The sequence below is a fragment of the Cnephaeus nilssonii genome, assembly GCF_951640355.1.
Source record: "Cnephaeus nilssonii genome assembly, chromosome: 23".
NCBI lineage: Eukaryota > Metazoa > Chordata > Mammalia > Chiroptera > Vespertilionidae > Cnephaeus > Cnephaeus nilssonii.
This window is the reverse complement of record NC_137094.1, coordinates 18,387,768-18,414,651: the sequence shown is the minus strand read 5'-3', so window position 1 is coordinate 18,414,651 and position 26,884 is coordinate 18,387,768. Positions and strand designations below refer to the sequence as shown.

The 26,884-nt window shown below is 54.8% G+C and overlaps 1 protein-coding gene across 1 annotated transcript; it reads right to left on the bottom strand.

The window, feature by feature from the left end:
• Positions 1-1,307: 1,307 nt before the first annotated feature.
• LOC307094516 (uncharacterized protein C1orf53) lies at positions 1,308-7,233 on the bottom strand. Its single transcript, XM_079763416.1, has 3 exons — positions 6,939-7,233; positions 2,779-2,880; positions 1,308-1,555 (listed from the first exon to the last, which is right to left on the bottom strand). The coding sequence occupies exons 1-3, from the start codon at positions 7,200-7,202 to the stop codon at positions 1,484-1,486; spliced, it is 438 nt and encodes a 145-aa protein (XP_079619542.1). The 5' UTR covers positions 7,203-7,233; the 3' UTR covers positions 1,308-1,483.
• Positions 7,234-26,884: the final 19,651 nt, after the last annotated feature.

Below are 26,884 nucleotides of genomic sequence, written 5' to 3'. Positions count from 1 at the left end.
GCTTCCTGGGCGACCCCCCTACCCCCCCCCAGGAAGTGATCTGGGAAGAAGCTCTCAGGAGGGAGGTCCCCTAAGTCATGTCCATCGGCCAAGGGGCTTCCTCAAAACGCTGAGGCCCGGCTCCTTGTCCAAAGGAACGTCCCTCCCTCCCCGTGTCCTCTCTCTTCTCCCTCTGGGGACCGAGGACAGAAGCCCCGTCCACTCTCGCTCCGCGTGGCTGCTCCGTGGCCCAGGAATGGGAAGGAGACGGGCCCTCAGATCTTTCTGGAAAGACACCCGCCTCCCCCAGCGATCGGTCACGCTGCTGGCCCCCTTCTCCCGTTGTCCCCGACACAATTCCCGGACAGGACAGGGGGCGTCTGGCCACAGAGCCCCCACGGGGCACCAGCAGACACGGGGGCACCCGGGACGCCAAGCTTGGGAAGACACTTCTTATGTGACACGGCGTGAGTCACAGGTCACCGTCGGCGGGACATGGGAGCCTCCGGGGGCTCCTGGGCGCCCAATGAACCGCGCGGAAGGCCTTTCTTCTGGAGCTGAAGGCGCAGGCCTCGGTTCCTTCGGGTCTGCAGAACGCTTAGTGGGGCCGCAGGCAGAGCTTAGTGGGGCCACAGGCAGAGACCGAGGCGGGCCGTGGGTGCTGGAGAACCTTCCGGATCCTGCTGGGAGACCCGGCTGAGGGTCCGTTCTGGGGAGAGCCAGGCCTCCAGGGGGGAGAGCTGCTCCCGGGGGGCAGGTGCTCAGCGGGGAGCAGGGTGTGAGCGGAAGGGTCCCCTGAGCTCCGGCCCAGGCGGGAGACGGTGCCCGGGGGCCCCCCCAGCCCCTGGGAGATGCAGAACCCCCGGCAGAGCAGGAAGGGCGCTTTAATCAAGGCGGCTGAGCGGCCTGAGCCGCAGGCTCAGTGATTTACCGTCTCCGCGGAGAGAACAGATGGAGGATGAGAGCTTCCTCTGGCGGCAGGGCCCGCCTTGGCCCCTCCGGGCGGGGCGGCGGGTGCAGCTTCCCAGCCGCCTCCCCGGAGGGAGCTCGGAGCTCGAGATGTAAACACAGTGACGGGTGTCCTCAAGGCCTCCCGCTCGCCAGCCACCCCCACTGGGTCGCTGACCCCCAAGGAGAGGAGAAACCCGTGGGGAGCACGGAGGCTCCGGGAAAATCCGGGAGGTTCTGATGCCACCCGATCGCGCCTCTGCATTTAAGGGAACAGCGTTATTTTCTGGCTTCAGCATGTGCGTCTGAGAACGAGGGGCAGCAGCAAATCCACGGCCACTTTGGAAGCACCAACATTCGCTCGCTTTTTTTCATTTTATTGATGTTCTTTTAATACATATACATATACATATACATATACATATACATATACACACACACACACCTACGATTAAATCAGCGCTCAAGCACTCAGAGCCGAGAGCAATTCTGAATTGCGATGTGTGTGTTTTTCAAATAAGGTTGAACGAAGTGGCGATCAGAGACGACACTGTTGTCAGACATAGAAACAGGAGTTGAATTTCTTCTTTTTAGCTGGATCTTGCACATTGACTTGACCGTAGGGGCACTGCGGGAGGAATGAGACAAGTTGTTAATGACTTCCTTAAAGAGTAAACGCTGCTCGCTCGCTGGCGGTGAACAAAGGAGGCTGCGGACCACGTGACCGAGGTCACTTGACCTTCCGGGTCCTGCAGAGCAAGAGGAGAATCAGGAGGAATCATCCCAATCAGGGTCCGAGCGTCACTTCCTACGGGCATCCTTCCGGCCGTAAGGTTTCACAGCCAGACGCTCACCGGTAGAAAAAGCCCCCGTCCCAGGGTATGCAGTTCCTCTGCACTTCATTCGGAACAGACCATGCGCAGGTGGGAACACGCATAAAAAAAGCGAAGGCCTATCTTGCCAACGCCGGCCGCAGTTAGCACGCGGACCCAGCGTCTCCTCCTTCGTTAGAAAGTGGGTCAGTTAGAGGGAATAACGCTCTAAATCAGAAGTCAGAGCGGTCTGCATTCACAGGCCCACAATCTCATCTCGGTAGCAATGTACCCGGCGAGGGTGCTTTTGCCAAGTTACAGTGGAGAATCCATCCCCGTTTCTTTTTTTTTTTTTTTTTTGCTCAAAATGGGGAAGGAGGAGTTCGTTCATCTCAATCAGTGCGCATAGAGATGTATAGTCACCGACGTAGACATTTTAGGAAATGTATGGTTTGGGGTAGTTTCATGGTTCAAGACAGAGCAGAAAAGTGACGCGGAAAGAATGAGAAAGAGAAGAGGAGGAGGAGGAGGAGGAGGAGGAGGAGGAGGAGGAGGAGGAGGAGGGAAAAGGAAGGAGGGGAGGAAGGGAGAAAGGGAATAAAGAGAGAAAATCATTATCATTGAAGGGATCCCCCCCCCCCCCCCCCCCCCCCCAGCTCAGCGCTGGGCAAGCTTCTGTGTGTTCAGCTCACAGCCCGTAATGAAAGGAAAGGTTTTCTGGGCTCCGGCTTGCACTATTCCAGCTCCTTTCCTGCCCCTTTGAACTTCCCCCGTGAGCGCGGCTCGTTTAAAACCTCGTGAAAGGTTTCCTGAGAATAAAGAGCTCCCACGGACGCCCCATCCCGGCCTCGCCAGCGCCCCACGGCCGCGGTGCAACGTCACCCAACGCCATTAAGTTTAAAGGCCCCGGCCGGTGCTGAGGCCTCATTGTCCGGCCGGGGGAGCTCGTGAAAGGCGCACTCCAGGTCTACCGGCGCTTTTATTTGACTTGTTGTTCAAATAACGGGCGTTTATGAAGTCCCGGGGATTTGCCACTCACGTGTCTGCAGGCCGACCCGCAGCACCGGCCCCTCTGCAGGTGGGCGAGCCGCGTGAGCACCACGTAGCCCGTGGCCGGGTCCGCGTAGGTCAGCTGCTGGGCCTGCGGTCGCGAAATAGAACGATCCATCAGTCTCCACATCCGCCTTCTCTCCTCTCCCCAAGTTCTACTAACAAAGTAACTGCCCAGTTCTCTTCAAACAACATGGCCCGGCCGGCGTGGCTCAGGGGTGGAGCATCGACCTAGGAACCAGGAGGTCAGGGTTCGACTGCCGGTCAGGGCATGTGCCTAGGTTGCAGGCTCCATCCCCAGTGTGGGGCGTGCAGGGGGCAGCCGATCCATGATTCTCTCTCCTCATGGATGTTTCTCTCTCTCTCTCTCTCCCTCTCCCTTCCTCTAATCAATAAAAATATATATTAAAGAAAGAAAAAAGCCCTCACCGGTGTGGCTCAGTGGATAGAGCGTTGGCCTGCGGACTGAAGGGTCCCAGGTTCGATTCTGGTCAAGGGCATGTACCTTGGTTGCGGGCACATCCCCAGTAGAAGGTGTGCAGGAGGCAGCTGATCGGTGATTCTCCCTCATCGATGTTTCTAACTCTCTATCCCTCTCCCTTCCTCTCTGTAAAAAATCAATAAAATATATTTAAAAAAAAAAAGAAAGAAAAGAAAACAAAGCCCTGGCTGGTGTGGCTCAGTGGATGGAGCGTCGGCCTGTGGACTGGAGGGTCCCAGGTTCGATTCCGGTCGAGGCCGCATACCTAGGTTGCGGACTTGGTCCAACGTGCAGGAGGCAGCCCGTCAATGGTTCCCTCTCATCGTTGATGTTTCTGTCTCTCTCTTCCTCTCCTTTCCTCTCTGAAATCCACAAAAAATATATTAAAAGAAAAAAAACAAAACAAAAACCCCAACATGAACCTCTCCCAAGCAATTTCAGGGCTCCTCGCAATCAAAGAGCGAACACATTCCAACGTGATGCAGGAGCCGACTTTCTGCGGCAGCGGGAGGAAATACACAGCCGGGGGGGGGGGGGGCGGGGGGGGGGCGGGGGGGGACGAGACGTTGATGGGAAAACAAGAAGCCCTCTGTGCCCGCGGCCCGCGCAGCCACGCTCAGGTATGCTTCCCTCGGCCCCAGGAACAGGTTTAATCACAGGTGACTTCAGAGACTCGAAGGGCTTAAGAGGCTGCAAACGAACTTGCCCTCAGAAGTCGCACTGGGAGCTCAGGACTGGAAATATGCTGACGGTGATTTAATCGGACAGGAACGGCGTTAATCGAAACCACGAGCCTAGGAAAGCACCGCCTTCGCCGTTATTGCACACTTTTCGCCGCCCCGTGATGTGGGACCGCACTGAGTATTGTACACTGTTTTCTTTTCAGAGGGTTATTAGTTCTGTTTTTACACAACCCCCGCCCTCCACGCACACAGAAACCTGGTATTGTTTGACCACATTAACACTCACTGCTTTCACGAGTTTGATCAAAAGCAACTTTGATTTTTATTTTATTTTTCTGTTCCTCCTCACCCGAGGATATTTTTTTCCCCCATGGATTTTTAGAGAGAGAGGGAGGAGGGAGGGGAAGAGACACAGAGAGAGAAACATCGATGCGAGAGAGACACAGCGATGGGTTGCCTCCCACATGGGCCCCCGACCAGGGCCACGGATCCAGCCTGTAACCGAACTACATGCCCTTGACCAGAGTCGAACCCGGGACCCTTCAGTCCACAGACTGAGGCTCTATCCACTGAGCCGCACCGGCCAGGGGCAAAAAGCCAGCTTTATGACGGCCCCTCGGATGTTCAGGAAGCACGCTCTACCTACACTCCAACTTGTTTTCCAAACTGTCCGGGTACGTGGTGTGGAGGCAGTCACCAGTTCGCCCTGCTCCCCGGAGCCTGGCCATGCCGACGGTGTTCTTCAGCCTGAGACCCTGTAGAGCAGTGGTCCCCACCTTCCTAAGGCCGCGGCCCTTTAATGCAGCGCCTCGTGTGGTGGTGACCCCCGGCCATAACATTATTTCCGTTGCTACTTCATAGTTGTGCTGCTGCTATGAATCGTCATGTAAATACCTGTGTTTCCCGATGGTCTTAGGCGACCCCTGGGAAAGGGTCGTTCGGCCCCCAGAGGGGTCGGGGCCCACGGGCTGAGAACCGGGGCCGCAGAGGGGCTCTCTCCCGCTCTTTCTAAAGGCGCTGTCACCACCCCCGACTCTGGCCACTCACTCTCGTCGCCTGAGGTGGCAGAAGGCGTGATGGAGGGAGAGGTCGAGTGTGGACGCTGGTGCCAACAAGCAATGGTCAGATCCCCCAAACAGGAGAACTAAGCTCACGGTGGTCAGATCCCCCAAACAGGAGAACTAAGCTCAGGGTTGTCCGGGAAGAAGGTAAGTGCCCACTGAGAGCGCCCTTGGAACGGTGCTCTGTGAAGAGTGGAGGGGAGGGTGGCGGCTGAACTGAAAATCAAAGTAAGTTCGTGCTTTATTATTCGTTATTAAAGCTTTGCTGGGTAGGGTGTTTAACTGGTCACGCAGATAAACGCACGACACTGTTCCTGTGCCTTCCCGGGTCCGCTACCCCCTCCATCAACTCCTTCACCCCCCTCCCCCAACACACACACACACACACTCACATACACAGACATATACACACATACTCAGACACACACATATTCACAGACACATACTCTGACACACACACACACACACACACACACACACTCACATACACAGACATATACACACATACTCAGACACACACATATTCACAGACACATACTCTGACACACACACACACACACTCACATACACAGACATATACACACACACTCAGACACACACATATTCACAGACACATACTCTGACACACACACACACACACACACACACTCACGTACACAGACACACACTCAGACACACACATATTCACAGACACACACTCAGACACACACGCACATACACACACATACTCAGACACATACACAATCACACACACATATATTCACATACTCAGACACACACACACACATACATACACAGACACATACACCACAGAAAGACACATAATACACAGACGCAAAAAGACACACACAAAATACTCGGAAACAGATACACAGAAAGACAGACACACACACACACATACAGACACACACACACACACACAGACACACACACACACACACACACACAGAGGAGTGATGATGTTTAGCTCATGCACTGATCAGAAAGAGTCGCACTCATTCTCAGGACAGACAGACAGACGTTAACTCTCAGGCCCCTGACCCTGACCCTGACCCTGACCTAACCCTAAACCCTAACCCTAAACCCTAACTCTAACCCTAACCCCGTGGTCGGCAAACGGCGGCTCGCGAGCCACCTGCGGCTCTTTGGCCCCTTGAGTGTGGCTCTTCCACAGAATACCACGGCCTGGGCGAGTCTATGTGGAAGAAGTGGCGTTAGAAGTTTACGTTTAAAAAATGTGGCTCTCCAAAGAAATTTCCATCGCTGTCCTGTTGATATTTGCCGACCACTGCCCTAACCTAACCCTAGCCCCAGCCCTAACCCGTAACCGGGTAACCGCTAACCAGGTAACCGTTAACCAGGTAACTGGTAACCGCTAACTGGGTAACTACTAACCGGGCAACTGGTAAGCAGGTAACTGGTAACCGCTAACCTGGTAACTGGTAAGCAGGTAACCGGTAACTGGTAACCGCTAACCGGGTAACTGGTAACCGGTAAGCAGGTAACTGGTAACCGGGTAACTGGTGACCGGTAACCGGGTAACTGGTAACCGCTAACCGGGTAACCGGTAACCGGTAAGCAGGTAACTGGTAACCGGGTAACTGGTAACCGCTAACCGGGTAACTGGTAACCGGTAAGCAGGTAACCGCTAACCGGGTAACTGGTGACCGGTAACCGGGTATTGACTGGCCGGGGCGGGCGGGAAGCTGCGCGCAGTCAGAGGCCGGAGTCCGCGGGCTCTGGTCCCCCGACCTCTCCCTCCGCCTGGGACGCGCAGGCGCACGGGCGCCAGGACCAGGCCGGAGGGGCCTCACCGCGCAGGCGCACCGACTCCCGGGGACCCAGGGTGGGGCAGGGGGCGGGCGAAGGGGCCTCACCGCGCAGGCGCACGGGCCGCGGGGCGGCGCAGGGGGCGGGGCCTCACCGCGCAGGCGGCCGCGTGCAGGTCCGCGATCCGTCGCTCGGCCGCCGTTAACGCTGCGGTCTCCGGGCGCCTCTCCGCCCCCGCCGGGCTGTCTTGCGCGCGGGGCCCCACATCGCCGCGCTCTCCCTCCGAAGCGGAGCACAGGGGGACCCCGAGGGGCTGGCGGAGCCCCGTCGAGACCCAGAGGGGCCGTGCCGGCCGGGCGGCGGGAGGTCGTCCCCCGAAGGTTGCGGTCACCAGCGCTGGAACCCGCCTGGTCGCCATGGCCGCCGCGGGCCGAGCCGGCCTGCCCTGCAGGGCTTGCCCCGCCCCCTCCTGAGCGCCCGCCCCGCCCACCGCCGAGCTAGCCACGCCCCCACCTCCTGAGCGCCCGCCCCGCCCACCGCCGAGCTAGCCACGCCCCCACCCCTCCTGAGCGCCCGCCCCGCCCACCGCTGAGCTAGCCACGCCCCCACCCCTCCTGAGCGCCCGCCACGCCCACCGCCGAGATAGCCACGCCCCCACCCCTCCTGAGCGCCCGCCCACCGCTGAGATGGCCACGCCCACCAGCTAGCCAAGCCCTCGGCGGTGGGGAGACCCACCAACCCCCTGCAGGGGTCCTCAAACTTTTTAAACCGGGGCCCAGTTCACTGTCCCTCAGACCGTGGGAGGGCCGGACTATAGTTTAAAAAAAAACTATGAACAAATTCCTATGCACACTGCACATATCTCATTTTGAAGTAAAAAAACACAACGGCAAAAACACCCGCACGTGGCCCGCGGGCCGTAGTTTGAGGACGCCTCCTCCGCGTCCGGCCCAAACCACAGCCTGGTTTCGAGGCCCCTGGACGTGAAGAAGCCTGCGTTTTGCCCCCAGAAGCCCTAACAGCCCCCTCTCCGCCCTGTCCGCTCCTGGGCCAATCGCTGTGAGCGCAGGTTGCGCGTCAGCCAATCAGGGCCTGGCCCCGGTCCGCCCACAAAGCCCTGGACGCCGGGGCCCAAGGGTGACTGCAGAGGCGACAGCCTCCAGCCCGCCCGGTCCTTTGGTATTTAACTCATTTCGGGCATTTCCACGGAGGTCCTTCCTTTATAAGTATTTGCTCCATTTTAGCTTTTTCTTGGTAATAATTTTTTTTTTTGCAGTGTTTTCCCTGCAAATAGATGGTTAAGACAGTGGGGAACATGGCATGTTCATTGATGTATCTCCACAGCCCATCTTTAATAAATAACTGAATTTTTGAATAAGGCAAGCAAGTCAGTGGTCTTCATTCTCAAATGCATATGAACACTACGTCCCATATGGAAATTGAAATTGAACCATCTGTCTCTCACGATGCAGATTTGACAGTATTGACTATATATTAATTGTTGCAAATGAATACTTCAAAAAAAAAAAAAAAACAAACCTAGGTGATACCTATACCAACGCTGAAGTCCTATGAAATAGTATTTATGGCCAAAACAGGTTTAGCTCAGTGGATAGAGCGTCGGCCTGCGGACTGAAGGGTCCCAGGTTCGAGTCCGGTCAAGGGCATATACCTTTGTTGCGGGCACGTCCCCAGTGGGGGGTGTGCAGGAGGCAGCTGATCGATGTTTCTCTCTCATCGATGTTTCTAACTCTCTATCCCTCTCTCTTCCTCTCTGTAAAAAATCAATAAAATATATTTAAAAAAAGAAAGAAATAGTATTTATGACATCACATTAGGCCCTTTTACTGATCAACTTTATCAAATTACCCGGCCCGCACCCCTGAAGTGCCCCTCTTTTTAACTGGCTTTAAGGGTTATCTTCTAACCACTCACGAGTGGACTGTCCTGTCCGTGGACACATCCCTGCTGGAGGCTGCCAGCCACGCCCAGACAGACGCTCGGCCGTCCGCTGCCTGCTCGGCACAGTTCCTGCGGCCCCCGATCCGTACTTGATGCTTTCAGGATGGCCGGATGGTGTGTTAGGACCTGTCAGGCTCCACGTAGAGTGAGTGCACGCTCACTCTCAATTCCTGTGACGGAGAGCAAACGTTAACACGCCCCCGAGGCTGCCCGTAGGGAATCTTGGTCTCCTGTCATCGGACATCCAGGAGCACACCAGGTTTCATGGAGCTGGTCTTAGAAAACCCTGGCGGGGAGTATAACCAGGCCCACAGGCAAGATCAGCAAATCCCTGCTGCCTCCACCAGCCTTGTCCCTCCCAACTGCCCTCCCCTGCTGGCCTGGTCACCCCCACCTGCCCTCCCCTGCAGGCCTGGTCCCCCCAACTGCCATCCCCTGCAGGGCCTTGTCACCCCTAACTGCCCTCCCCTGCTGGCCTGGTCGCCCCCAACTGCCCTCCCCTGCAGGCCTGGTCCCTCCCAACTGCCCTCCCTTGCAGGCCTGGTCCCTCCCAACTGCCCTCCCCTGCAGGCCTGGTCCCCCCCAACTGCCCTCCCCTGCAGGCCTGGTCCCTCCCAACTGCCCTCCCCTGCAGGCCTGGGCCCCCCAACTGCCCTCCCCTGCAGGCCTGGTCCCCCTCACCTGCCCTCCCCTGCAGGCCTGGTCCCCCCCAACTGCCCTCCCCTGCTGGCCCGGTCATCCTTGCTGCAGCCCGGAGAGCTAGGCAGTGGCTCCCATCTGTTCCTCTCCTCCTGCCTCTCCCGGGCGAGTGTGGATGGGCTACACCAGGCGTCCTCACACTACGGCCCGCGGGCCACATGCAGGTGTTTTTGCCGTTTTGTTTTTTTACTTCAAAATAAGATATGTGCAGTGTGCATAGGAATTTGTTCCTAGGTTTTTTTTAAACTATAGTCCGGCCCTCCCACGGTCTGAGGGACAGTGAACTGGCCCCCTGTTTAAAAAGTTTGAGGACCCCTGGGCTACACACAGGAAGTTATCTAGCCCGTCCACATCCTCTTGCGCCCTCTCAACCATAGACCTTATTGCAATAGACGGATTAGCATTATGTTTTTATTTTTATATACGTATATATATATATATATATTTTAAATCCTCACTTGATATTTTTCCATTGATATTTATTGATTGATTGATTTTTATTGATTTTTAGATTATATATATTTTAATTGATTTCAGAGAGGAAGGGAGAGGGAGAGAGAGAGAGAAGCATCCATGATGAGAGAGAACCATGGACCGGCTGCCTCCTGCACGCCCCCTCCTGGGGATCGAACCTGCAACCTGGGCCTGTGCCCTTGTCCGGAATCGAACTTGGGACCCTTCTGTCTGCAGGCCGATGCTCTATCCACTGAGCCAAACCAGCCAGGGCTCCATTGATTTTTTTAGGGGAAGTAGAAGAGAGAGGGAGAGACAGAGAGAAGTATGGATGTGAGAGAAACACATCGACTGGTTGCCTCCTGCAGGAGCCCCGACCAGGGCCGGGGCCAGGGAGGAGCCTGCAACCCAGGTACATGCCCTTGACCTGAATCGAACCCGGGACCCCTCGGTCTGCAGGTGGACGCTCTATCCTCTGAGCCAAAGCAGGTAGGGCAGTATCATGTTTTCAAAATGAGGTGGGCAGCCACAGGGCTGTGGGGTCCCCCGCACACTGACACAGCTGTCAGGAGATCATGGTTAGGCCGTACATACATACAACCCCCGAATCATAGGGTTGTTCTCTGCGCTCTCACTGCCCGAGGGAGGAAGGCATGGCCGCTGTTCCGTGACTGCAATGAAAGGCGCACTGAGCTTCAGGTCAAATACCCATGACATCGACACGTCTGCCTGGTCTGCCGAGTGTGATACATGTTCACATCCTCCCGGGGATCCGCCTCGGCGAGCAGCACAGCGCGCCCCGCCCGCCCGAGAGCTTTGCCACAGATGCAACGCCGGGCACCTTTCAAATCCCGGGGATCGCCCAGCCACCAGCCTAAGGTCCATGATAGGAGGAGCATGTAAGCCAGCGGTCCTCAAACTTTTTAAACAGGGGCCAGCTCACTGTCCCTCAGACCGCTGGAGGGCCGGGCTATAGTTTAAAAAAAAAACTAGGAACAAATTCCTATGCACACTGCACACATCTTATTTTGAAGTAAGAAAACAAAACGGCAAAAACACCCGCACGTGGCCCGCGGGCCGTAGTTTGAGGACGCCTGGATTGTAGAGTATACTCTGTCTGCCGTTTCACTTTAGTTCATTCATTGTAAAGGTTTGTATTGATTTCAGAGAGAGCAAGGGAGAGGGGGAGGGAGAGAGAGAAACATCAATGATGAGAGAGCATCATGGACCGGCGGCCTCCTGCACGCCCCCTACTGGGGATCGAGCCCGCAACCCGGGCCTGTGCCCTGACCGGGAATAGAATTGTGACCTCCTGGTTCATTGGTGGATGCTCAAGCCCTGAGCCTCACCGGCTGGGTTAACTGAGAGATGATCTTGCCTGTTTTCTCATTTGTCACTCTCCTCCTACAAGACTCAGTCCCTGGGCAGGTGAGGGGTTCTAGGGGCGTCTTAGGCTCACGCGTTTCGCCCACGGTCATGTTCATCTTCCCCATTAGTGTCTGTGCTTTACTGCTGGGCGCTTGCCCCTCACCGCCTCCCCCTCCCCCACACCCAGCCCTCTCAACATTTTTAGCCCCATTTCCTGTAAAGACCCAACCGTTGGCTGGACATGGGGTCTGTAATAAGCAAGAGACACGGACACTGCCGAAACCGGTGTGGCTCAGTGGATAGAGCGTCGGCCTACAGACGGAAGGGTCCCGGGTTCGATTCCGGTCAAGGGCATGTACCTTGGTTGCGGGCACATCCCCAGTGGGAGGTGTGCAGGAGGCAGCTGATCGATGTTTCTAACTCTCTATCCCTCTCAATTCCTCTCTGTAAAAAATCAATAAAAATATATTATAAAAAAAAAAGAGAGAGAGAGAGACGCGGACACTGCCGTTTCTCCTCGCCACTGTGGGGGGTCTGTGTTCAAGTTCTCCGATCTTTCTCGAGTTCCCAGAACTAAAGGCTACTTTCTGCTATTTGCCGTTCTCCCGTATGTACCAGGTGGCAGGAGAATTCATTGAGAGAAGAGCGGGAGGGCCGGCCGGCCGGCGTGGCTCAGGGGTTGAGCGGCGACCTATGAGCCAGGAGGTCATGGTTCGATTCTCAGTCAGGGCACAGGCCCGGGTTGTGGGCTCGATCCCCAGTGTGGGGTGTGCAGGAGGCAGCCGATCCATGACTCTCTCTCATCATGGATGTTTCTACCTCCCTCTCCCTCTCCCTTCCTCTCAGAAATCAATAAAAATAGATTTGAAAGAAAAATCAAACAGTGAAGCAAAGCGGCAGAGAGAAATGCCACGCAGGGTCTCTGCAAGGAACCAGTTGGCATTCACAGTTGCACAAGCCTGCCTCTGGGGGGCAGTAGGGGGCAGGCCTTGAGGAGGGCTCCCCATGGACTTTCAAGTCCACCACCAACCCCTGCTGACTAGGGCCTGTGCCTTGGTTAGTTCTGTGAAATGGGTACAATCGCCCTAGCCGGTGTGGCTCAGTGGATAGAGCGTCGGCCTGCGGACTCAAGGGTCCCAGGTTCGATTCCGGTCAAGGGCATGTACCTTGGTTGCGGGCACATCCCCGGTGGGGGGGCGTGTGCAGGAGGCAGCTGATGGATGTTTCTCTCTCACCGATGTTTCTAACTCTCTATCCCTCTCCCTTCCTCTCTGTAAAAAAAAAATCAATAAAATATATTTTTTTAAAAAAATAAAAAGAAACTGTTTAGCAACACGCACGTGGCCTGAGAACTCTGTGAACACGGAAGAACCTGAAGGTCCCGAGAGAACAAGGGAGGCGGGACTGGAGGCCTCCGATGCCGCCTGGATAAACTCATCTCGGAAGTGCAGCTGACCGGGGAGCAGGGAGCGGGGAGGGCCCTGCTGGAGGACTGGCCGGGAAGGGTTAACATAACGCCTGGCGCTCACACTAGAGCGTGTGGCCCGCTGTCTGTCTGCTCTCTGCGGAGGGGGGGCTGGCGGCTGGTGGGAGGGTAACTCACGGGTGTCTGGCACGTCCCAGCAGCAGGGGAGTCCCGGCTCGTCTGGCTGCTGATAAGGTATCGCTCCCCTGGTACGGCAGCGGGGTCCTCGCGTTTAAAATACGGTCGGGGTATATTTCATGTTTGCTCCCCTGTTTTCCTTCCTCCCTTCTCCTCTAAAGAAACGTTTGTATAACAGTCCAAGCCCATCAAAGGAGACACAGCCACCTTCTTCCCTCTCGACCTCTGCCTGCTCCCCCTGCTCCCACCCCCCCCCCACCCCCCGCCGGCCCCCAGATCCCCGGGAAGGAGTCCCAGTCCCAGGCGCCCCATCGCGCCTCCACACGTTTTCTTAGCCCCGATGTCTGAAAGGCAAAAAAAAAAAAGACGAATAACCCCATGATAGGAACTCACCTAAATAATGACGAGTCATCCCTTAATACCCCTGACCATCCATTCTGTCTTCAAAATAATTTCCACAGTTTGTTTGCATCAGAATCAAGGTCATGTCCATACATCTCCGTCGGTGGAAGATCGCCTCCTTCTCTTTTAGGCTGAGATGCCTGGTCCCTGTCTGTTTTCTCTCTCGAAACGCAGCTGATGGAAAACCCACTCTCTAGGTTTTGCTTCTCACACCCCAGTGGCTCCACGGAACCTATTATTTTAAATATATTTTATTGATTTTACACAGAGAGGAAGGGAGAGGGATAGAGAGCCAGAAACACCAATGAGAGAGAAACATCGATCAGCTACCCCCTGCACACCCCCTACTGGGGATGTGCCCGCAACCAAGGTACATGCCCTTGACCGGAATCGAACCTGGGACCCTTCAGTCCGCAGGCCGACGCTCTATCCACTGAGCCACACCGGTTAGGACTCTTTTTATCAGCCAGATTTTAAATGCATTTGCAGGTTGACACGTTGACACAGCCAGGTTCAGACCGCTTGAAGGTGTCTGCAGCTTTCTTTGGGGATTGATCTACATTGATCTGGGAGAACCATGTCGGGGGCCGGTTTTCAGACACAGACACTGTTCACCACGAAATGATGTGCTCTGACAGCTCCATGAATCACACGACAAGCACACGTCCGAAAGGCCCCACGTTCACCGCGCGCTAATTACGCGGCTATAATTTACGGGGCCCTCACTGGACGCGTGACGGCGAGCCGTGCCCCTGCGGGTTATTTATACCCGCGTTATCTCCACGGGGGGACCGCTACCCCATTGGGGGATCCCCTTATCTCCTCTGGGCTCTGCGCCGGGCGGCACCACGCGGGCAGCTCGAAGCCAGCCAGCCACGGTGGGAGTGTCCCACCTCGAACCCGGGCACGACCACAAATCAGGCCTTCATTTATCGTGTGGTTCAAGGTCTGGACTGGAGAAAGGGAGGGGGGGGGGAGAGTGTTGATAAGCAGAGGATAAACTTAAAAGCGAATGCTGCGTACAGCCCCCCCCTAAGTGAGGAGACGGCCCACATTCCCACACTGTGATCCAAGACTGCACCCCAGGCCGCCTGGTCCCGTGGACATTCCTGGGAAGTGGTGGCAGGACAGTGGGGAGGCCTACCCCACACCGCACGCGACCGCCAATGCATCGTGGATGGAAGATCTCAATACGCAAAGCCGTTTGCTTTTTTTCCATTTTTTTATTAAGGTATTACATGTGTACACATCTTACCATTGCCCCCTCCACCCCACTCCCATACATGCCCTCACCCCCCGTGTTTTGCGTCCCTTGGTTATGCTTATATGCATGCATACAAGTCCTTCGATTGATCTCTTATCTCCCCCCACCTCTCCCTAACCGTCCTGCTGTCATTGGACAGTCTGTTTGGTGCTTTACTGCCTCTGTATCTATCTTTTTGTTCATCAGTTTATCATGTTCTTTATTATCCATAAATGAGTGAGATCATGTGGTATTTTTCTTTCACGGACTGGCTTATTTCACTGAGCATGATGCTCTCCAGTTCCATCCAGGTTGCTGCAAATGGTAGGAATTCCTTCTTTTTTACGGCGGGATAGCATTGTGTGGATGTGCCATCGCAGTTTGCTTTTGAAGAAGGAAAAAAAGGGGGTGCCTTTGGGACGAGAGGAGTCACCTGACCCAGATGCTTTCTTGGGAAAGGAACGCTGGTTGGTGACAAGCAGTTTGGAGAGCTGTCAGCCCCCAGCGGTTAGCTTTGTCTGCATTCAACTCAGCCTTTATTTATTTTATTTTATTTTTATTTGTTTTTCAGATGTTCATCTATCTACAGATACTTACTTTTTATTTTTTAAAAATGTCTTGATTGATTAAGGTATCACATATTTGTCCTCATCCCCCCATTCCCATCCTAAACCCCTCCCCACGCATGCCCCCACCCCCCTGTTGTCGGTGACCACTGGTTATCAGCCTTTATTTTTATCTATGTGTTTATTTATTTGTTTTAAGGATAAGGAGTTTTCTTCTTCTTCTTTTTTTTTTTTTTTGACAATATAGTTTTATTGATTTCAGAGAGGAAGGGAGGAGAGAGAGAAAAGTCCATGAGGAGAGAGAATCATGGATCGGCTGCCTCCTGCACGCCCCCCACCTGGGATCGATCCTGCAACCCAGGCGTGTGCCCTGACGGGGAATCGAACCTCAACCTCCTGGTTCAGAGGTCGACGCTCCACCACTGAGCCACACCTGCCGGGCTGGATTCAACTCAGCTTTAGTTCACTGTTCTCAGGGAGGCCACGGTTCGAGTCCCGGTCAGGGCACAGGCCCGGGTTGCAGGCTCGATCCCCAGTAGGGGGCGTGCAGGGGGCAGCTGATCCATGATGCTCTCTTTTCATTGATATGTCTATCTCTCTCTCCCTCTCCCTTCCTCTCTGAAATCAATATATATATATATATATATATATATATATATATATATATATATATAATTTTTTTTTTTAAGAGAAAGAGCTCAGCAGACAGGCGGCTGGGCGTGGGCACAGGGGGTTTTCTGTGTAACCTGCCAGGGCCGTGGTCTCGGAATCTAGTCTTCCCAAGCAGGAAAGACCCGGATTGTTTCCCGTGTAGACCTATCCCGCCCCCACCACCCCCTGGCATCGTCCCAGAAACTCTGTTTATTCTCTCGGGCCCCAGACAAAGGAGAGGAGAAATTTTCTCAGGGTCCCTGGGAGGAAGTGGAGTAAAAATCTTGGCCGCTGCCGTTAAAAAGGAAACAAACAAACAAACCAACCCGGGGAGACTGAGACAAGGACGCCCGGGCACTGGGGCGCGTTAGGAATGGAAAGGGGAGAAGCCGGGGGGATGCCCATGATGAACGTAGGTCCTAGACCCTCTGGTTTAATGTCGTTGCGTGTCGCTGAGACTGGTGTGGCCAGATACCGGGGGAGAAAGCGGAAACTCCGCCAAGTCTGGGGTTCGCAGCCGCCTCTTCGGGGGTTAGGGCCGTGGTCGGCAAACCGAGGCTCGCGAGTCACCTGCGGCTCTTTGGCCCCTGGAGTGTGGCTCTTCCACAGAATACCACGGCCTGGGCGAGTCTATGTGGAAGAAGTGGCGTTAGAAGAAGTTTACGTTTAAAAAACTTTGGCTCTCCAAAGAAATGTCAATCGTGGTGCTGTTGATGTTTGGCTCTGCGGACTAAGGAGTTTGCCGACCACTGGCCCAGGGGAATGAAAGGGATGCGCCCTCCCACACCCAGGCTTGGAATCTAAAGGTTCAGGCTGAAACCCTGACACGCCCCGGCCCGCCCGCCACGCCCTCTCCACCTCCCCAACCACAGCGCCTCCCCGGAGATGAGCTATTTCGTGATCCCGCGCTGCTTCGCAAAATGAGTGTTTTTCATCTAATTTAAGAAACACTGGTTTCCCCTCTTTGGCTGAAAAACGGAGTCTCTCTTCGGGTGATGGCCCACCACCGGTAACGGGCAGGATTCCTTTCTGTCTTGGTGGCAAATAAGATTGAACGGTCCAGCCCCGACCGGTGTGGCTCAGTGGATAGAGCGTCGGCCTGCGGACTGAAAGGTCCCAGGTTCAATTCCGGTCAAGGGCATGTACCTTGGTTGCGGGCACATCCCCAGTGGGGTGTGTGCAGGAGGCAGCTAATGGATGTTTCTCTCTCATCGATGTTTCTGACTCTCTATTCCTCTCCCTTCCTCTCTGTAAAAAAATCAATAAAAAATTTTTTAAAAAAGGAGAGAGAATGGTCCATTTTCGTGTAACTAAATAGGTTGTGGGAAACACAACCGTCGTCGCATCGGCTCCGTTCGCCAGGACCTCTCGAGGGCTTCACAAGGAGTCTCTCACGGACTGTCACCTGCATGAAAAGGCATGAGGATGAGCTTCCTGGGACAGATTAGAACACAGACCGGAGACCCGAACGTGGGAGAAGTAAGGCCTTCCGGACGCAGGCCTAGCTGCATTCACACTCCATTCTCTTTCTTCCTTTTTTAAGGAGTATTTTTATTGATTTCAGAGAGGAAGGGAGAGGGAGAGAGAGAGAGAAACATCCATGATGAGAGAGAGTCATGGACCGGCTGCCTCCTGCATGCCCCACACTGGGGATGGAGCCCGCAACCCGGGCCTGTGCCCTGACCGGGAATTGAACCTGCGACCTCTTGGTTCATAGGTCAATGCTCAACCTCTGAGCCACTCCGGCCGGGCTCTATTCTCTTCCCACTCTGTTACATTCCCTCTCATGATAACCACAGTTGCCTCTCTGTACCAAGCACTAATAATAATAATAATAATAATAAAATAATAACAACAAAAACAACTAAAAAGTATCATGATAATAGTAGCAAACACCTGGCAGCTATACACTCCATGTGTACCCACTTATTTAATACAACCTACCTATAAAACAGGTACCTTTGCCCGGCCGGTGTGGCTCAGTGGTTGAGCATCGACCTAGGAACCAGGAGGTCAGGGTTCGATTCCCGGTCAGAGCACGTGCAGAGGTTGCAGGCTCCATCCCCAGTGGGGGGCGTGCAGGAGGCAGCCCGTCCATGATTCTCTCTCATCATGGATGTTTCTCTCTCTCCCTCTCTCCGTCTCTCTGGCGTCAATAAAAACATATTTAAGGTAAAATAGATCGAAACAGGTACCATTTACCATGATCAGAGCCAGCGCAGCCACCGAGTCCGCACTCAGCCACCTGCTCCCCCACTAGGACTCTTTTCTTTCTTTCTTTTTTCCCCTAAATATTTTGTTGATTTTTTACAGAGAGGAAGGGAGAGGGATAGAGAGTTAGAAACATCCATCAGCTGCCTCCTGCACGCCCCCCCACTGGGGATGTGCCCACAACCAAGGTACATGCCCTTGACCGGAATCGAACCTGGGACCCTTCAGTCCGCAGGCCGACGCTCTATCCACTGAGCCACACCGGTGATGGCCCCACTAGGACTGGAGATGGACAGGAGGGACCCTGCTCCCAGCAAGAGCTGGGGCCCAGTGCCCTCAGGCTGGCCACACTCCCTCCTGGCCTGCAGGAAGCAGATCTATTTATAGCGCAGGGAGGAATGTCTTCCCTGAGGTCCTAGATGCCTCCCTGTGCCGAGCAGAGCGGGCTTCTCGCAGGTTGCACAAGACATGGATACACTGCCCCTCCCTCAGGGGGTTTGTTCAAGTATCAGGATTTAGCCACACGAGAAAGGAAATGATGCCCGGCCGGCGTGGCTCCGTGGTTGAACGTCGATCCATGAACCAGGAGGTCAGGGTTCGATTCCCGGTCAAGGGCACAGGCCCGGGTTGCAGGCTCCATCCCCAGTCGGGGGCGTGCAGGAGGCAGCCGGTCCATGATTCTCTCTCATCATGGATGTTTCTCTCTCTCCCTCTCTCTCTCTTTTATAATATTTTATTGATTTTTTTACAGAGAGGAAGGGAGAGGATAGAGAGTTAGAAACATCGATGAGAGAGAAACATCGATCAGCTGCCTCCTGCACACCCCCCACTGGGGATGTGCCTGCAACCCAGGTACATGCCCTTGACCGGAATCGAACCTGGGACCCTCCAGTCCGCAGGCCGACGCTCTATCCACTGAGCCACACCGGTCAGGGCTCCATCTCTCTTTCCCTCTCCTTTCCTCTCCGAAATCAGTAAGAAATATATTTAAGAAAATAATTGAGAGATTTAGGATATCTGGTGTTATGGCAGTCTCCTGTAAAATTAAGAAACCAAAATAGCCCGGCCAGCATGGTGCAGTGGGTGAGCGTCAACCTAAGAACCAGGAGGTCAGGGTTCGATTCCCGGTCAGGGCACAGGTCCGGGTTGGGGGCTCCATCCCCAGTAGGGGGCGTGCAGGAGGCAGCCGGTCCATGGTTCTCTCTCATCACGGATGTCTCTCTCTCTCTCTCTCTCTCTCCCCCTTCCTCTCTGAAGTCAATAAAAATACATTTTAAAAAAGAAACCAAAACAAAGCCAAGAAGGAAGTCACTTCCTGAGGGAAGTTATTAGTCAGACGTGAAGCCAGAAGGACAGCTGCCTGGCTCCGGCCGGCCTGCGTTTCGGGGAACAGAGGTGTGATGAGGGGAAGCGGCAGAATGAAGACGGGGGTGGGAGTGGGAAGGGAACAGCAGTCCCTGGAGAAAGAGGGGGGAAATGAAGCTGAAATAGAAAAATCCGAGAAAGAGCGTTTTGCTTCTTTCCTGTGAATTTGGAGCGGCCGACAGTGCTTGGGCAGAAATTTCCATGAACATGCAATCTTGGGGTGAGGTGTGTGTGTGTGTTGTGTGTGTGAGTGCTTTTTTCTTTGTATGTTTTTTTTAAAAATGAAAATGCAAATTCTGATCAATGAAACGTTCATCAGATCAAAACCTGGGAGGAGTCACTTCACAGGATGGAAAGTAGCAACGAGACTCAAAAAACGTTACAGGTCGGAGAACTGAGTCCAAATGAAAGCCATAGAATGTAAAATGGATCGATGGAAATGGGACAGGCGGGGTCTCAACCGAACGGCACAGGTCCTGCCTGTCTTGGCTTCACTCAGAGCCCACCACGGTGACACCCACTGGCTCTGCTTACTCCTGGCCCGACCTCTCGGGTGTTAGGGTCGCCGAAGGAGAAACGCACGAGGCCAAAGTGGTAAAGAACTATACATGTTCTAGAGGCCCAGTGCACGGATTCGTGCACATTGGAAGGAGGCCAGTGGGACGCTACTGGGCGAGATGGGCCGGACACGCCCTGGAGCCAACCTCCCTCGGTCGGTCCCTCCCCAGCTGGCCGCACCCGGGGCGGCACCAGGGCTAGAAGGACGTCTGAGGAGTGAGCGGGGTCCCGGCCTGGCCAGCGGGGAATCGGGCAGAAACCGGCAGTCCGACATCCCCCGGGGGGTCCTGGAGTGCGAGAGGGCACTCTGCCAAGTTGCTGTTGCTCGGCTGCTCCTGCGTTGAGCGTCTGCCCCCTGGTGGTCAGTGCACATCATAGCGACTGGTCGAACGGTTGCTTAGGGTTTTATATATATATAGACAAGAGGCCCGATGCACGGTGAGGGCCAAACCCGGTTAGGGCCTGTGTCTTCATTTTTCATATGATTACAACATACACTGTTGTAATGTAAATCATCGAATGAGATACAAGACGCCTTAATGAGCCAATTAATTAGGAGTCGTTTATTGCACGCGGCCCAGAGGGAGGGGTCTTTTTCCAAATCTCTGAGCAACCCAAACAGGAAGTCTCCCGTATTTATACTTTCCGAGCCTCTTCGTTGGCAGATATTACAAAGGGCTCCGTGTGAGTTATGGTTACAGACAGTTGTAACCTTGAATGCATAATGAGCTTGTCCTTGGCATTATCATTACCAGTATTAGTCGTCCATTACATTGGGTGGCTAGCTTGCAAGGTCAGACAGTCACGTTTATCTTTTTCTACTATTCGAACTAAAACACAAAGTCGTTTTACCAGATCACAGACTGTCTTAAAGTGACAGAGTTTGTAATGACAGAGTGTACAGGACTAGGGACGACCTAACAATAGCAGGGAGCTCAAACAACAGGTTTTTTTTTTTTTTTATACAAGATGGAGGTTACGATGCTTCAACACCCCCCCCCCCTCACCCGAGCCTTCGTAGGAGCAGAGACCCAAAGCCCCCTTGTCGAATGACCACGTGATGTGGCCGATTTCTGAAACTCTCGGCCTCCTTTCTGATTGATTTATTTATTTATATTTTAATTGATTTTTTACAGAGAGGAAGGGAGAGGGATAGAGAGTCAGAAACATCGATGAGAGAGAAACATCGATCAGCTGCCTCCTGCACACCTCCTACTGGGGATGTGCCCGCAACCAAGGTCCATGCCCTTGACCGGAATCGAACCTGGGACCCTTCAGTCCGCAGGCCGACGCTCTATCCACTGAGCCAAACCGGTTAGGTCCTCCTTTCTGATTTAAATTCGGGTCGCTTCCGGCCCATTTGGCCATGTTCTGTTTCTGTTTTGCAGGAGGCAGTGAAGTGATGTCCACAGGCTGATTTTTGTCTTCCCCAGCAAGTTTTCGCTGTGGGAATTCTAATAATTTCACCAGCCAACACCTACAGAATGATCTCTCTTCCTAACGCCAAGTCCAGAGAGAACGGCCCCCAAACAGATGACGGATCCGCCGCACGACTGTTCCAGGCAGCGGGAGAGGGTGCCCTCGCTGGTGTGGCTCAGTGGATAGAGCGTTGGCCTGTGGACTGAAGGGTCCCAGGTTCGATTCCAGGTCCAGGGCACATGCCTGGGTTGTGGGCTCGGTCCCCAGTCGGGGGCGTGCAGGAGGCAGCCGATCCATGATTCTCTCTCCTCGTGGATGCTTCTATCTCTCTCTCCCTCTCCCTTCCTCTCTGACATCAATAAAAATAATTAAAAAAAGAGAGAGAGAGAGGAAGATGAAGTCCTAATTCAACAAAAGGGAAGGTTGGGAGACACATTGACCAACCCAGGGCTGATTTCCAGCTGCAGGCGCAGAAGTTAAAAGCCCCCCGTTGCTAGGGCACGTTGCTAGGGAACGAAGACACCAGGGTTGGTGGGTGGGCGGGCTGATGGGTGGTTTCCTCCCTGTGGTTTCTCACCTCTGTTTGCAAAGAGTCTCCTGGCTCAGACAGGAGCTCAGGGCCCCAAGGGTCTTTGGAGGGCTTTTGGGGTGACCTCAGTGTCTCCTGGCCTAAAGGAAACCCTGGCGTGGCCCTCAAGACTCCATAGCCACCACCTAGCTGTCCCTGGCCAGAGCTGCCTCCCTGTGTCCTTCTGGGTCAGCACCTCCCACCCCCCCTCTCTCCCCGCCCGCTCAGGGCCCCTCCGTCGCCGGGCTGCAGGCTGCTTTGCTAAGGGCAGAAGAGGACAATGAAGATGCCTCCTCATTACTTACTTCCTTTTAAAATCAAACCAACTATTTTTTTTGGGGGGGGGAGGGGTGGGGGGGGAGGGATCAAAAACAAGTAGATTAAGCTTCATTCACTTGCACAACTTCAGTGGGAACTGAAATGCTAGACTTTTGGGCTGCCTTGCACCCGCCCCTGCCTGGATACCCCTCGGAGAACGTTCCAGTCGAGAGAGACACGGCGCCTTAGGAGAGAAACTCTGCAGGGAGACTCGTGCTCACGCCCTGGCCGGGTTGGCTCCGTGGATAGAGCGTCGGCCTGCGGACGGAAGGGTCCCAGGTGCGATTCCGGCCAAGGGCACGTGCCCGGGTTGCGGGCTCGATCCCCAGTAGGGGGCGAGCAGGAGGCAGCCGATCGTGATTCTCTCTCCTCATTGTTGTTTCTATCTCCCTTCCTCTCTGAAATCAATAACGTAATTTAAAAAAGAAGACTTTCGTTCACGATGCACACAATGGAAGCTACTTAGGAACTGGGGTCAGTTCTTAGGATTCCGAACTCTTCCATTTGCCCCTCACACCATTCCCCCCACCCTCCCCCACCCTGCTGTCTGCTGTGGGGGGGCTGGGCTTCAATGGGTCAAATCCATCAGCCCCTCCATCCTCCGGCTTCTTGCAGGGTTTGGTCCATGGGAGTCCCTTACCAGAGACCAGAGGAAGAGCTGGGTGTGGATAACCCAGACTCCGCCCCCGTGCGGTACCTCGAGTGGCCTGGGTCCCTCTCCTGGAGGTCCAAGCTCTCTCTGGTCTCTCTCTCCTGAGTTTTGATAACCCCGGTCTGGTCTTCATCCTTTGGGACGTGGAGGTGGGATCGTTTTTGCTGCCCCTCTCGTTGAGCTGTTTTATCTTGTAACTAGAGGCCCGGTGAGTGGATTCGTGCACTGGTGGGGTCCCTCAGCTTGGCCTGCACCCTCTGGCAATCCGGGACCCCTTGGGGGATGTCAGAGAGCCGGTTTCAGCCTGATCCCCACAGGCCAGGCTGAGGGACCCCACCGGTGCACGACCGGGGCCGGGGAGGGACCGTGGGAAGTCTCCAGGGCGTGTCCAGTCCGTCTTGCCCAGTCCCGATCGGCGGGACCCCAGCAGCAAGCTATCCTACCGGTTGGAGCGTCTGCCCCCCGGTGGTCAGTGCGTGTCATAGCGACTGGTCGGACGGTTGATCCGTCGGACACTTCGCATTTTAGGCTTTTATTATATAGGATAGCTACCAAAGTCTAAAAATTCGGCTTTGCCTGACATTTCTGGATTTGTCTTTTTGAGTATGGAATTTTGGATTGGGAATCATTTCCTTGGAATCGTGAAGGCATTTTTTCCCCCGTGGTCTTTCAACTTCCAGGGACGCCGGCTGGAGGATCCGGTCTGCTTTACGTGGTTTGGTTTGGTTTGTTTGTTTTTGTTTGTTTGTTGATCCCTGAAAACAATTATTGGGAGACACACTCTTCCCGGCTCTCAGATCAAAACCTGGAAGGAGTCACTTCACAGGATGGAAAGTAGCAATGAGACTCAAAAATGAGACACACTCAAAAATGAGACAGACTCAAAGTCCAGGCTCTTCCCGGTAACCCGGGCGTTCCGAATCACCGTGACGAGGCGACACGCACCTCTTTCTGTCCCGTGACTTGGGAGGGGCCCGCTCAGTGCCGAACCTCTCACCCAGGTCCTTTCGTTCCAGGAAACTCTCTCTTGCTGTATCTGTGATGCTACCTTCTCTCTGCTTCTTTGTTCTCTCTTTCACATGTTGCAGCTCCTGGCTTGATGGTCCAGTTGTCTCGTCTATGCTCTTTCTCTTTTCCTTTCTGACTATTCTTTATGCTCATTATAAACATGTGTTCAATATATGATACATATTTATATATATATTTTTGTTGATCTCAGAGAGGAAGGGAGAGGGAGAGAGAGAGAGAGAAACAGCCTGAAAGATGAAACAGAGGGCCGGAGACCGGGGGATACCAGGATACAGGCTTTATTGGAGATCACCCTGCCGGGCCGCCTTCCAGAGGGGAAAAGGGGGAAGAGAGAGAGAGAGAGAGAGAGAGAGAGAGAGAGAGAGAGAGAGAGCGAGCGCCGGGGTGAGAGTGCCTTTTAAGGGGAGGAAAAGAGTGGACGGGGCTTAGGGCACTCAGCCCACGCTGATTGGTGGTTTCATGTAAGGTACATGGTTAGGGGCCTAGGGATTTAGGAATCGGGGGCTTAGGGTATATGGCAGGTGCTGATTGGTGGTTCAATGCACAGTCCCTATAAGGTGTTCAGGAATGTCCGGCTGCAGGTGGAGTTTACGTCATACTCCGTCCATCCGTTGGGGGAAGGGAGGATCTATCACATCCATGATGAGAATCCTGGATCGGCTGCCTAATGCACGCCCCACACTGGGGATGGAGCCTGCAGCCCGGGCACGTGCCCTTGACCGGAATCGACCGCCGGGATCGGGACCCTTTGGTCCGCAGGCCGACGCTCTGTCCACGGAGCCACACAGCGAGGGCCTCTGCTCTGTCTCAGTGCCCGCCCCCCCCCCCCCCGCCCCCCTTCCTTCCTGTGAGACGGCAGCTGGAGGGGAGGAGTGGCGACAAGCTCTCAGCTACAGGAACATTACAGAGAGCCTCCTTTCCAGTGGAAAGAGAGGGACGCCGAGGGCTGGGGGCCAGGATGGGGACACCGTCGCGTCGTCACCCCGGAGGGCCCAGAGGAGAGGAAGCGCCGAGAGCCGGGGGGGGGGGGGGGGGGGGGAAGGGGAGGCAGCAGGGTGTCTGGCTGGGGCGCTCTAGGTGAGTCAGATGGAGCGTGTAGGAGGCAGGGCTGCGGAAAGAGGAAGGGCCTGCCTCCCCCGCACCCAGGGAAGGCCTCGCAGGAGCCGCATGTGAGTCAGCACGCCACCACGGTGTTCCTCCTTTTCATGTCCCCCCCTCCAGACCCACCGTGATGCCGAGGGTGGCTCCTGCTCCAGCGTGCTTGCCTAGAGCCGTGGTCGGCAAACTGCGGCTCGCGAGCCACCTGCGGCTCTTTGGCCCCTTGCGTGTGGCTCTTCCACAAAACACCACGGCCTGGGCGAGTCTATGTTGAAGAAGTGGCGTTAGAAGAAGTTTAAGTTTAAAAAATGTGGCTCTCCAAAGCAATGCCCATCGTTGTGCTGTTGATGCTTGGCTCTGCGGACTAAGGAGTTTGCCGACCACTAGACTAGAGTTTAGGACTGGTAGCTGGTCTGCGTGGAAGGGGTCAGAGGTCGTGGAACACGTTGCAAACACCAAAGGCACCAGGGCGCTGAGCGTCTGTGGCTCCTTCAGGCCACGTGTCCGTCCGCCTTCCTCTCTGCTGTCCGCCCCGGGGAGCCACCTGGGCGGGCTGCACCAGCTCAGCCTCGGGGCCGGCGGGCTTGGTGGTGGATTCGAACCCTGGGTCCCGCACCAGGAGGTGGAAGGAGGGAAGGAGAAGGAACTCGGGGTGTACCTGCCCCCGACCCCTCCTTGCAATATGTTCCCCGGCACTGCCCTCACCGGTGTGGCTCAGTGGCTAGAGCGTCGGCCTGCGGACTAAAGGGTCCCAGGTTCAATTCCCGTCAAGGGCATGTACCTCGGTTGCGGGCACATCCCCAGTGGGGGGCGCGCAGGAGGCAGCTGATGGATGTTTCTCTCCCATCGATGTTTCTAACTCTCTATCCCTCTTTCTTCCTCTCTGTGAAAAATCAATAAAATATATTTTAAAAATATGTTCCCCGGCACCAACACGACCGCGGGGGGGGGGGGGGGGGGGGCGGCACTCTCCTTCCTGCCCAGCCCCTCTTCCCTGGGTGTGCAATCGGGGTGCCCTCCGGCTCTGTCATTTTACAGGGGAGCGCCGCTGTGACTAGCCCTGAACCTCCAAACAGAAGCATAATATCGAAATGCTGAGCAGTTTGACCCACTTGAGCCGCGCTGGGCGGTAAGGGCCCAGGTTTCGCTTCCTGGGACGTTTTTGGTGCTTCTGAGTCCCTGACTGAACAGGATCCCAGTTGCTGCATAGGTGAATTCAGTAAGTGTCTCTTTAAAAAAATGTATATTTTTATTGATGTCAGAGAAGAAGGGAGAGGGAGAGAGAGAGAAACATCCATGATGAGAGAGAATCATGGATTAGCTGCCTCCTGCACGCCCCACACTGAGGATTGAGCCTGCAACCCAGGCATGTGCCCTGACCGGGAATTGAACCCTGACCTCCTGGTTCATCGGTTGATGCTCAACCACTGAGCCACACAGGCCGGGCTACAAAGGACTTCTTAAGAAAGGGATGACTACAGAAATATTTAACACGATTGCAATTTGGATATTTCGAACACATCAACGAGGGAGGTGCCATATGACAATAAATCATTGGAATTGAAATAGGGACCCACTTGAGTCTTGTTCACATTTGTTGAGCGAGAAAGACGAGAGAGAGAGAGAGAGAGAGAGAGAGAGAGAGAGAGAGAGATGCTTATAGGCTTTATGAAGAAAACTAGAGGCCCAGTGCACAAAATTCGTGCATGGGGGGGGGGTCCCTCAGCCCGGCCTGGACCATCTCTCAATCCAGGACCTCTGGCTCCTAACCACTCGCCTGCCTGCCTTCCTGCCTGATTGCCCCTAACCAGTCTGCCTGCCTGCTTGCCTGATGCCCTAACCGCCTCTGCCTGCCTGCCTGATTGCCCGTAACTGCTCGCCTGCCTGCCTGATCGCCCCTAACCAGTTTGCCTGCCTGTCTGATGCCCCTAACCA